The 12,660-nt window shown below is 50.0% G+C and overlaps 3 protein-coding genes across 3 annotated transcripts; all 3 read left to right on the top strand.

The window, feature by feature from the left end:
- The first annotated feature begins 4,181 nt into the window (after positions 1-4,181).
- Positions 4,182-5,666, top strand: LOC135488524 (uncharacterized). The gene has a single exon (XM_064773160.1). The coding sequence runs from the start codon at positions 4,182-4,184 to the stop codon at positions 5,664-5,666; it is 1,485 nt and encodes a 494-aa protein (XP_064629230.1).
- A 374-nt stretch (positions 5,667-6,040) lies between these two features.
- Positions 6,041-7,198, top strand: LOC135488521 (uncharacterized). The gene has a single exon (XM_064773159.1). The coding sequence runs from the start codon at positions 6,041-6,043 to the stop codon at positions 7,196-7,198; it is 1,158 nt and encodes a 385-aa protein (XP_064629229.1).
- A 1,672-nt stretch (positions 7,199-8,870) lies between these two features.
- Positions 8,871-9,926, top strand: LOC135488520 (uncharacterized). Its single transcript, XM_064773158.1, has one exon. It carries the CDS (start codon positions 8,871-8,873, stop codon positions 9,924-9,926), a length of 1,056 nt encoding a protein of 351 aa, XP_064629228.1.
- The last annotated feature ends 2,734 nt before the right edge of the window (positions 9,927-12,660 follow it).

Raw genomic sequence — 12,660 nt, 5'->3', positions numbered from 1 at the left:
GCTCATTTCTCGCTCGTTAATCGCTCGATTCGCTTCAAATCTTCACAGATCGCTCGCGAGCGACTGGCCATCCTGTCGCTCGATTATCGCTCACGATATCGCTCACGAAATCGCTCCCTCGCTCATTCGATCGCTCCCTGCTCGCTCGCTCGATTTTCCTGCCCTCTCTCGCTCATTTCTCGCTCGTTAATCGCTCGATTCGCTTCAAATCTTCATAGATCGCTCGCGAGCGACTGGGCATCCTGTCGCTTGATTATCGCTCTCCACATCGCTCATGAAATCGCTCAATCGCTCGTTCGATCGCTCCCTGCTCGATTTTCCTGCTCTCTCTCGCTCATTTCTCGCTCGTTAATCGCTCGATTCGCTTCAAATCTTCACTGATTGCTCGCGAGCGACTGGCCATCCTGTCGCTCGATTATCGCTCACGATATCGCTCACGAAATCGCTCCCTCGCTCGTTCGATCGCTCCCTGCTCGCTCGATTTTCCTGCTCTCTCTCGCTCATTTCTCGCTCGTTAATCGCTCGATTCGCTTCAAATCTTCACAGATCGCTCGCGAGCGACTGGCCATCCTGTCGCTCGATCATCGCTCACGATATCGCTCACGAAATCGCTCCCTCGCTCATTCGATCGCTCCCTGCTCGCTCGATTTTCCTGCCCTCTCTCGCTCGCCCGCCGATAGGGTGACGTTCGAATCGCCCCGCCTTCGCTCCTCTGCTCGCTCACGATATCGCTCACGATATCGCTCACGAAATCGTTCACTCGCTCACTCGCTCGCTCTTGCCCCGTAGTCTCTCGCGCTCGCTCGCACTCGACTCGACTCTCGCAAGACCACCGAGCAGGTCGCTCGCTCCCACGATCGCTCCCAAAATTGCTCGCCCGAACGCTCAGGCTCAGGGATCGAAAGTGAACCGTTCGCCTCGAAATTTTTACGGCACGCGCGGCGCGCCAGGGCCGTCAACTCCTGGCGGCGAGGTGCCGAAAAGTGGCCGCGTTTGTTTTGGAAAATTCCAAAACGTCAAAGTAGGCCCGCCCGGCGCGCGTTCGAGGCCCGTTTCGAAGGCCTTCCCGAGCGGCGACGGTTCTGACGAGGCCGCCTGCGGATAGAGCTCGTCGAGCGCTTTCGGAAAATGTCCACGTTCGTCGCATTCGGAGAAGTTTTTTTTCGGCCGATTTTTCAACTTGACGTTTCGTGCCTGCTTGAAGATTGACGAGTCCGTGTCGACGTGCCGCGTCTCGGCTCTCGGCCCCGACATCGTCCGGTTTTACGAAAACGGTCCCGAGGCCTCGGGTGGCCACCGGGGGACGGTTTCCCGGCGGTTTCGGCCGGGCGGAGTGCCTTCGGTAAATTCCGTCTCGGGCACACACCCCGGGGGGGGGGGGGGGGGGACCCGACCGAGAATCGCCAGGCTCGGCGCGCAAAAGTTAACCGTTCGTTCGTCCCGAAATTTTTACGGCACGCGCGGCGCGCCAGGGCCGTCAACTCCTGGCGGCGAGGTGCCGAAAAGTGGCCGCGTTTTTTTTGGAAAATTCCAAAACGTCAAAGTAGGCCCGCCCGGCGCGCGTTCGAGGCCCGTTTCGAAGGCCTTCCCGAGCGGCGGCGGTTCCGACGAGGCCGCCTGCGGATAGAGCTCGTCGAGCGCTTTCGGAAAATGTCCACGTTCGTCGCATTCGGAGAAGTTTTTTTTCGGCCGATTTTTCAACTTGACGTTTCGTGCCTGCTTGAAAATTTACGAGTCCGCGTCGACGTGCCGCGTCTCCGCTCTCGGCCCCCGACCTCGTCCGGTTTTTCGAAAACGGTCCCGAGGCCTCGGGTGGCCACCGGGGGACGGTTTCCCGGCGGTTTCGGCCGGGCGGAGTGCCTTCGGTAAATTTCGTGTCGGGCACACACCCAGGTCGGGGGGGGGGGGGCCGACCGAGAATCGCCAGGCTCGGCGCGCAAAAATTAACCGTTCGTCCCGAAATTTTTACGGCACGCGCGGCGCGCCAAACCGTCGGACTTTTAGTGGTTGCCCGGTATGCGAAGCTGCTCGAGCGGCCTCCTTACAGCAATCCAGAGTTTTCAAGGTTGTCCAGAGCAACACGGGTCGGCCACAGGATAGCACGGGCGCATCGCGCGTCAGCTCGCCTGATCGGTCCGGAAGACCGTCCTCCGCGCGGAGGTGTCGGTCGGCGTATTCTCGAAGGGCGGCCCGGGCGACCGGGTCGGTCTCGCGGCGGCGGCGGCTGCGGCGTCGGTGCACTCCAGCACCGCCGCCAGCCAGCCAGCCAGCCAGCAGCACGGTCGTCGTCTGTGCGGCAGAGCAGGCAAGGGCAGGCGGGAAAACGGGACTCGTCTCGGAAGCGTGGTCGAGGTGCGCTCGCGCACGGCGTGAAGAACGTGTCGGGTGAGGTCCGCGTCGGTCGCCAGGCCGGTCGCGCCGTTCACCCCGTCACGCACTCCGTCGCGCTTCGCACGGTAGGTCTCGCGGCCCCCGGCCCGCGTCTCGCCGGCCAACCGCACAGGCGCACACGACAGCAAAAAAATTGAAGACCGGAACCCCCTTGCCGGCGACGGCTCGGGGCGAGTGCGGGGCGCGTGCGCCCTGCACCTGCCCGACAGACAGACACGTCGTCCGGTCTATCTGGTTGATCCTCTAGTAACATATGCTTGTCTCAAAGATTAAGCCATGCATGTCCAAGTACGAACTTTTACACAGTGAAACCGCGAATGGCTCATTAGGTCAGTTATGGTTCCTTAGATCGTCCAATCTTACTTGGATAACTGTGGTAATTCTAGAGCTAATACATGCTACAAAGCTCCGACCCTCACGGGGAAGAGCGCTTTTATTAGGTCAAAACCAATCTTGCTAAAAGGGTTAAGTCCGAGAAACTGCTGATGCAGATGCTTACTGCCGAAAAAAGCAAGCTCGAAAAGAGCATACAACAAATGGAAGATGAGCTGAGGTCAAAACCAAGATATTTGACCTCGACTCCGGCAAGTCAGATACCTATTCCAGTGACATTGGCGACACCTGACGCCAGTAACATTGCTGTAAGCGCCCCTCACCACAGTGACGATGGGTGGAGTCCAGTACCCACCCCAAGACGGTCAAAGTCGTCAGCGTTGCCACCACAGCCAACGCCTGAGCCTGAGCCAGAGAGGCTCACACCCTCTAGAGATCCTCTCAGTCAAGACTCTGAATCGAAAGGAGTTGGTGCAGCAGATGAGAGTATCGCCAAGTTAGCCGAAATCCTTACCGAATCGCAACGTCGGGACCACCTGCCGAGAGTTGAATCAGAAGTCTTCAAGGGTGATCTTCTTCAATATCCGCTATGGAACTCGTCATTTGAGACCGTGATCGAAGCTTGTGTTACCTCAGTGACACAGCGATTACACTACCTGAGTAAATATACGGGAGGTGAAGCAAAGGAGGCTATTCGAGGTCTGCTCTCTCAAGGCACCGCAGATGCATACATGAGGGCAAGGTCGCTCCTAAAGGAAAGGTACGGAAATAAATTCATAACAGCAGAAGCCTACAAGCAAAGAATTGACAGTTGGCCTCATCTTAAGGCGGGAGATGGTAGGGAGTTGAGGAAGTTCGCCGACTTCTTGACAAGTTGTGCTAGTGCAATGAACTCAATCCGTTACCTAGATGGACTTAACAACCCAGATGAAAATAAGAAGATTCTTCGCAAACTCCCACGATATATTGTGGACAGATGGAGCAGGATTGTTGATACAAGGCTGAGCAAAGATGATCCATCCTACCCAAGTTTTCAAGAATTCTGTGACTTCATCGTAAAGGAAGCCCGGATCGCATGCAGTCCAGTCAGTCTAAGAGGGGAGGACAGCAGTGGAAAACCAGACAAGGCAAAGGGGACCGCAAACCATTTCAAGTCGAAGACTTTGTCAACAGTTGCAAAATCGTCAAAACTGAGCCGCAGCCTAAATCAGAACAGACCAGTCAGAAGCCTAAGCCAAAGGCCCGCAAGTGTGCTGTATGCAGTAATCCCCATGGAGTCGCCACGTGTCCAACCTTTGCAGCAATGTCTCTGACCGAGCGAAAAACTACAATCAAGGATAAGGCCCTGTGTTATGGCTGTCTGAGATTCGGGCACCGTCGAGCCACATGCAAAGCTGACATGTGAGGTGTGCTCAAAACTGCATCCAACTGTACTGCACGATTACAATGCGGTAGCAATGCCTCAGACAGGCGTTGCCCCAGATAACGCTAACACTAACTGTGTAAAACAAGGACACAGGTGCTCTCATTCGTTAATCCTACCTGTCACCCTGTATCACGAGAAGGATCCAAGAAGAACAGTCGACGTTTACGCCCTCTTGGACCCACAGTCCGACACTTGTTTCGTCTCTGAGAATACAGCCAGAACCCTAGATGTTAAAGGATGTGATGTTACCCTCAGGCTAACAACCATGTTAGCTGAAGCCACTGTTAAGTCTACTAAGGTCACAGGCCTCCGAGTAATGGATGTTGATCGCAATTTGGATGTAGGCCTCCCAGTTACCTACACCAGAGACAAAATACCTGCTACACATGGGCAGATACCTAGAGCTGACACTTTGAGAACAATTCCCCACCTGGCAAAGATAGCAGACAAGCTTCATCCTCATCAAGACATTAAAATCGGCCTGCTTATTGGGATGAACTGCCCTCGACTCATGAAACCTAGAGATGTTGTCCCAGGAGGAGACAATGACCCCTATGCCATTTTGACCGATCTTGGTTGGGGAGTCATTGGTATCCTTGACTGCAGCTGTGAAGATGAAAGCCAAATAGAGTCCGCCTGCAGATCAATCAGTACTAAAGAAGGCAGTTGTCACTTTGCATTCAGAACCAAAGGCAAGGAGATAAGTCCAATTGCACTTAGTGAGTGGTTTGAACGAGAATTTCATGAAGACGACTCCGAAGAGAAGATGTCCTGTGACGATAGAAAATTTCTATCCGAGGCACGAGATGGACTACAGCAGTTAGAAAACGGACATTTTCAGCTGCCCCTGCCACTGAAGGATGACAACATGGTCCTGCCCAACAACAGACAGCTCGCTGTAAGGCGCTTAAATGGTATGAAACGCCGATTACGCCGTGATGAAGCATATAAGGGAAAGTATGTTGATTTTATGGAGGACTTGTTTGTGAAGGGCTATGCCGAACCAGCCCCCAAGGAGACCCCTACAGGCCAAGTCTGGTACATTCCCCACCATGGTGTACTTCATCCCAAGAAGCCAGATAAACTCAGTGTTGTTTATGACTGCAGCGCTGCATATCAAGGACAAGTACTCAACAGAAACCTTCTCCAGGGTCCTGATCTCACAAACAATTTGACTGGCATACTTTGTCGTTTCCGGAAGGAGCCAGTGGCCTTCACCTGTGACATTGAGGCTTTCTATCACCAGGTATCTGTCGCAGAAGATAGTAGAGACCTTTTTCGCTTTCTATGGTGGAAGAACGGGCAGCTAGAAGAAGAGCCGACCGACTACAGGATGACAGTCCATGTGTTTGGAGCCACATCTTCCCCTGGATGTTGTAATTATGCGCTAAAGGCCACAGCAGACAAGTACGAAGAAAAACACGGAAAAGAGGCTGCCGATTTTGTAAGAGAGATAGTTTCTACGCTGATGATGGTATCCGGTCTGTCCCAACAACCAAGTCAGCCAAGGAGTTAATCGTTTCAAGCCGCCAACTCTGTAAGGAAGGAGGTTTTCGTCTGCACAAGTTTGCATCTAATAAGAGAGAAGTATTGGACACCATCCCTGCTGCAGAAAGGGCAAAGAATCTTCAACACGTCAATCTGCTGCATGACGATCTGCCAGTTGAGAGGACTTTGGGAGTAGAATGGTGCATCCAGTCCGATGCCTTTCGTTTTCAAATCCAGCTCCAAGACAAGCCGTTGACAAGAAGAGGGATTCTATCTAGTATCAGCTCGGTCTTCGACCCCCTTGGACTGGTGTCGCCACTTGTACTGGTGGGGCGGAGGATTTTACAAGGATTGTGCAGTAGCGGCGCAGATTGGGATGACCCATTGCCAGAGGAAATCAAAATGGAATGGGAGAGATGGAGGCAAGAACTCATGATCCTGGCTGGCCTAGAAATACCAAGATGCTACAAGCCTGACAATTTTGGTGAAGTCAAGAAAGTAGAGTTGCATCATTTTTCCGATGCTAGTTTGGTCGGATATGGGCAATGCAGCTACCTTCGGATGATCGATGAAAACAACAATGTCGACACTGCCTTGGTCATGGCCAAATCCAGAGTCGTTCCGTCAAAGCCCATTACAATTCCAAGGCTCGAGCTTACTGCCGCAGTAACATCTGTCAAAATTAGCAAATTCCTGAGGCGAGAGCTGCAATATGAAGACCTTACAGAAGTATTTTGGACTGATAGTATGGTTGTCTTGGGATACATCGCAAATGACGCCAAGCGCTTTCATATATATGTAGCAAATCGAGTACAGAAGATCAGGGACAATACAGCTGTGGAGCAATGGAGGCACATCGCAACCGACAACAACCCAGCCGACCTCACATCTCGAGGAGCAAACGCCAGAGAGTTGATCGACAGCCAGCTGTGGTGGAAAGGGCCAGCCTTCCTTTCCACTTTGAAGCCACTCAGTCTTTGCAAGATTGACAACCTTGGTGAAGGGGATCCAGAGATCAAGAAGATGACAACCCTGGCAACTGGAGCTGTAATTGAAGCTGACATAGGCCTACTCCCAAGATTGCAGCGATTCTCAAGTTGGTACAAGGCTAAAAGAGCTGTCGCTGTCTGCCTGAGGTTCAAGGAGAGGTTGCTTAATCGGACAGCAAGGTTTTCTACATACAAGCCAGTGACAGCTGAAGAAATCTCTCAAGCTGAGATGTTGATCCTTAAGACAGTCCAAGCTGAGGCTTACTCTGAAGAAATGCCCATTCTTCGAGGAATTAAGGCTGTAGACGACAATGCTGACCAGAAGGGGTCCACAAACCGAGACAGTTGCAGGAGGCGAGACTTAGTTCTGAAGAAAAGCAGCAGCTTGTACAGACTTGATCCTTATCTGGATGAAAATGACATCATCAGAGTCGGTGGACGGATCAGAAGAGCTAACGTTCCGAGGGGAGTTAATCCTACCTGTCACCCTGTATCACGAGAAGGATCCAAGAAGAACAGTCGACGTTTACGCCCTCTTGGACCCACAGTCCGACACTTGTTTCGTCTCTGAGAATACAGCCAGAACCCTAGATGTTAAAAGATGTGATGTTACCCTCAGGCTAACAACCATGTTAGCTGAAGCTACTGTTACGTCTACTAAGGTCACAGGCCTCCGAGTAATGGATGTTGATCGCAATTTGGATGTAGGCCTCCCAGTTACCTACACCAGAGACAAAATACCTGCTACACATGGGCAGATACCTAGAGCTGACACTTTGAGAACAATTCCCCACCTGGCAAAGATAGCAGACAAGCTTCATCCTCATCAAGACATTGAAATCGGCCTGCTTGTTGGGATGAACTGCCCTCGACTCATGAAACCTAGAGATGTTGTCCCAGGAGGAGACAATGACCCCTATGCCATTTTGACCGATCTTGGTTGGGGAGTCATTGGTATCCTTGACTGCAGCTGTGAAGATGAAAGCCAAATAGAGTCCGCCTGCAGATCAATCAGTACTGAAGAAGGCAGTTGTCACTTTGCATTCAGAACCAAAGGCAAGGAGATAAGTCCAATTGCACTTAGTGAGTGGTTTGAACGAGAATTTCATGAAGACGACTCCGAAGAGAAGATGTCCTGTGACGATAAAAATTTCTATCCAAGGCACGAGATGGACTACAGCAGTTAGAAAACGGACATTTTCAGCTGCCCCTGCCACTGAAGGATGACAACATGGTCCTGCCCAACAACAGACAGCTCGCTGTAAGGCGCTTAATTGGTCTGAAACGCCGATTACGCCGTGATGAAGCATATAAGGGAAAGTATGTTGATTTTATGGAGGACTTGTTTGAGAAGGGCTATGCCGAACCAGCCCCCAAGGAGACCCCTACAGGCCAAGTCTGGTACATTCCCCACCATGGTGTACTTCATCCCAAGAAGCCAGATAAACTCAGAGTTGTTTATGACTGCAGCGCTGCATATCAAGGACAAGTACTCAACAGAAACCTTCTCCAGGGTCCTGATCTCACAAACAATTTGACTGGCATACTTTGTCGTTTCCGGAAGGAGCCAGTGGCCTTCACCTGTGACATTGAGGCTTTCTATCACCAGGTATCTGTCACAGAAGATAGTAGAGACCTTTTTCGCTTTCTATGGTGGAAGAACGGGCAGCTAGAAGAAGAGCCGACCGACTACAGGATGACAGTCCATGTGTTTGGAGCCACATCTTCCCCTGGATGTTGTAATTATGCGCTAAAGGCCACAGCAGACAAGTACGAAGAAAAACACGGAAAAGAGGCTGCCGATTTTGTAAGAGAGATAGTTTCTACGCTGATGATGGTATCCGGTCTGTCCCAACAACCAAGTCAGCCAAGGAGTTAATCGATTCAAGCCGCCAACTCTGTAAGGAAGGAGGTTTTCGTCTGCACAAGTTTGCATCTAATAAGAGAGAAGTATTGGACACCATCCCTGCTGCAGAAAGGGCAAAGAATCTTCAACACGTCAATCTGCTGCAAGACGATCTGCCAGTTGAGAGGACTTTGGGAGTAGAATGGTGCATCCAGTCCGATGCCTTTCGTTTTCAAATCCAGCTCCAAGACAAGCCGTTGACAAGAAGAGGGATTCTATCTAGTATCAGCTCGGTCTTCGACCCCCTTGGACTGGTGTCGCCACTTGTACTGGTGGGGCGGAGGATTTTACAAGGATTGTGCAGTAGCGGCGCAGATTGGGATGACCCATTGCCAGAATGGAATGGGAGAGATGGAGGCAAGAACTCATGATCCTGGCTGGCCTAGAAATACCAAGATGCTACAAGCCTGAAAATGTTGGTGAAGTCAAGACAGTCGAGTTGCATCATTTTTCCGATGCTAGTTTGGTCGGAAATGGGCAATGCAGCTACCTTCGGATGATCGATGAAAACAACAATGTCGACACTGCCTTGGTCATGGCCAAATCCAGAGTCGTTCCGTCAAAGCCCATTACAGTTCCAAGGCTCGAGCTTACTGCCGCAGTAACATCTGTCAAAATTAGCAAGTTCCTGAGGCGAGAGCTGCAATATGAAGACCTTACAGAAGTATTTTGGACTGATAGTATGGTTGTCTTGGGATACATCGCAAATGACGCCAAGCGCTTTCATATATATGTAGCAAATCGAGTACAGAAGATCAGGGACAATACAGCTGTGGAGCAATGGAGGCACATCGCAACCGACAACAACCCAGCCGACCTCACATCTCGAGGAGCAAACGCCAGAGAGTTGATCGACAGCCAGCTGTGGTGGAAAGGGCCAGCCTTCCTTTCCACTTTGAAGCCACTCAGTCCTTGCAAGATTGACAACCTTGGTGAAGGGGATCCAGAGATCAAGAAGATGACAACCCTGGCAACTGGAGCTGTAATTGAAGCTGACATAGGCCTACTCCCAAGATTGCAGCGATTCTCAAGTTGGTACAAGGCTAAAAGAGCTGTCGCTGTCTGCCTGAAGTTCAAGGAGAGGTTGCTTAATCGGACAGCAAGGTTTTCTACATACAAGCCAGTGACAGCTGAAGAAATCTCTCAAGCTGAGATGTTGATCCTTAAGACAGTCCAAGCTGAGGCTTACTCTGAAGAAATGCCCATTCTTCGAGGAATTAAGGCTGTAGACGACAATGCTGACCAGAAGGGGTCCACAAACCGAGACAGTTGCAGGAGGCGAGACTTAGTTCTGAAGAAAAGCAGCAGCTTGTACAGACTTGATCCTTATCTGGATGAAAATGACATCATCAGAGTCGGTGGACGGATCAGAAGAGCTAACGTTCCGAGTTGAGTCAAACATCCAGTCCTGCTGCCTAAAGACAGTCACATCACCAGGGTAATAGTCCGGCATTTCCACGAAAGGACCGGTCATGGAGGTCGCAACATGACTCTGAATGAGATCCGAGCCCAAGGATATTGGATAACATCTGCAAGATCCAGCATCACGTCCTGTCTGAGTAAATGTGTCATCTGTCGTAAGCTGAGAGGACCCCCCTTGGGTCAGAAGATGGCCGATTTACCTGAAGATCGCATGAAAGAAGCTCCACAATTTACTTACGCCGCAGTCGATTATTTTGGCCCCTTCCTTGTTCGTCAGGGCCGGAGTGATCCAAAGAGATATGGAGTCTTGTTTACCTGTCTGAGCTCGAGAGCCATACATATCGAGACAGCTAACTCGCTGAGTACGGATTCCTTCATAAATGCATATCGTAGATTCGTGTGTCGCCGTGGCCCCGTAAGGCTTTTGAGATCGGACCAAGGAATGAATTTTGTCGGCGCCAAAAGTGAGTTGGCTGCAGCTCTGGCAGAAATGGATGAAGACGGGTGAGGAGACGCTTACTCTTAGATGGATGTGATTGGATTAAGTTCGAGATGAACGTACCCCATTCTAGTCATATGGGTGGGGTATGGGAGAGGATGATCCGATCAGCTAGAAACGCGCTGTCTGCACTACTTGTTACTCATGGAGACCGATTGGATGACGAAATGCTGCGAACATTGATGGTTGAGGCTGAAGCCATCGTAAACAGTCGCCCATTGACGTGTGTAGATACCAACTCGCCTGACACACCGGAGCCATTAAGTCCCAGCCAGCTGCTTACAATGAAGACAAGGGTCATCATGCCGTCGCCAGGCAACTTTCAACGAAACGACATCTACTGCCGTCGCCAATGGAGGCGTGTACAATATCTAGCAAACGAGTTTTGGTCTCGCTGGCGGAAGGAATTCTTGCCAACACTACAGGAAAGGAGAAAATGGACCAAGTCGTGGCCAAGCCTGGCCATAGGTGACATCGTGTTGGTTATCGATGACGGAGTCGCAAGGTGTAACTGGCCAATGGGGAGAGTATTGGAGACGTTTCTTGGGAAGGACGGACTCGTTAGGAAGGCACGCATACAGGCTGGACAGTCAGTTTTGGATTGCCCTGTTCACAAGTTGATCTTGCTGCTGAAACCAGCTACGCCATCTGTTGTTGAGGATAATACGGACAATTGGGACTGATAATTGACAGACCCGAGATTCCCGAACGGAGAAGCCTGGGATTGTGCTATACTGTCGCGACTGTGAAATCCTATCTTTGTGATGCTTGTAGTGGTGAATTTGGATGAGTAGCCCGTACAAAACATTTGGTGTTGTTTTGGTCATCAAGCTGGTTGTTAACCCAGCATTTTGGTTTTTGTGTTTTTCTTCTAAAGCGCATTGTGTTAAAATTGGGCTCTTTCCAGATTGACTGATGCAGGCTGATTCAAAGGTGGACAAGTTCATTTTAGCCCTTTAGTGTGAGTTTTTCAAGCTACTCTAAGTTCTGTGGATACGTTCAGTTTGAAATTCATATGTTGGAATATGTATTCTATGGTGGAACTGGAAAACAGGAGCAGACATTGTTTCTTTCAAGGAATAGCTCAAGTGATTTCCTCCATTTTTGCATGTACCGGTAGTCTTGTGCAAGTCGCATACTGTATCGTCATGGTCATGGGGATTCAGAGCGCCAGATTTGGCATTGGGTATATTCTATGCTAAGTTTGGTAGGTTCATTTTGAAGTACGACTTGCTCAAGCGTGCCGAAGTGTTTTTTGGGTTGAATTGTCTGCATTTGTGACAATTTAACATTCCGAGGTTTTCACTATTTTTGATAGTGTGACATTTCACCCAAGGGTTAAAGGACATTAACCCCTTGTCTTTGTGAGATATTTTCGTTGATATTATGAGGACACTTCAGTAGTGTAAATTGATAGGACAATTTAGGAGAGCCATGTTACGGCATATCGCCTTTAAGTAATGTTGGAGAGCCACATCGCGGCATATTGCCTTTAATTATTGTTGACGTCAGCGCCACCTATATTAGCCCGTGCGCTTTCCGCCATTGTGTTTCCCGGTACAAAACCTTGCGGTTTTTGCCGATGTAGAAGAAGTCAAATTTAAGGCTAATTGTTCAGAAAAGAGTAGCCTAAAACAGAGGTATGTCAAGATGAATATGTATAGCAACATTAAGTGGCGTAATTTGCCCAAAATAATTAGATCAGTGCTGTAAAACTGTGTCCAACGACAGCGGACGTCTTGTAAAAGGTTAAGACACATGTACCTATCTATCACGCCCAATGTCAAGGCATTGTAGTATCAAAATCGTGGCCACGTGCAATGTTTTTCATATCAGCGTTTTAGAGAGGACATTGTGTCCCTTTGTAGCCCATTTAAAAGCTAGTCTGACAGAGTTATTTGTCTTTGCATATTGGAGTGAAGACTTTCTCCTTAGTACCGTTGAGTGTTCTCAGGTGGCAGCACCTTGTGGTGGTGTCTTCCAGTTGTTTAATTCTTGTGTCCTGCTAGCTGGACTTTGTAGCCTTTATATATTCATTGTGGAGATGTTAGACAAGTTAAACTGATGTCCTGGGAATTTGGGGATAATTTGGCTTACTTTGGGGTGAAGTTTTTGGTGGAGACATTGTCACAACCTGGGACGCTGGGTTGTCACAACCTGTCTTCACGCTCATGTACACTTACATTGTACATCTATATCTTGTCTG

Source organism: Lineus longissimus, chromosome 5, assembly GCF_910592395.1.
Source record: "Lineus longissimus chromosome 5, tnLinLong1.2, whole genome shotgun sequence".
Lineage (NCBI taxonomy): Eukaryota > Metazoa > Nemertea > Pilidiophora > Heteronemertea > Lineidae > Lineus > Lineus longissimus.
This window is presented reverse-complemented; position numbering and strand designations above follow the sequence as displayed.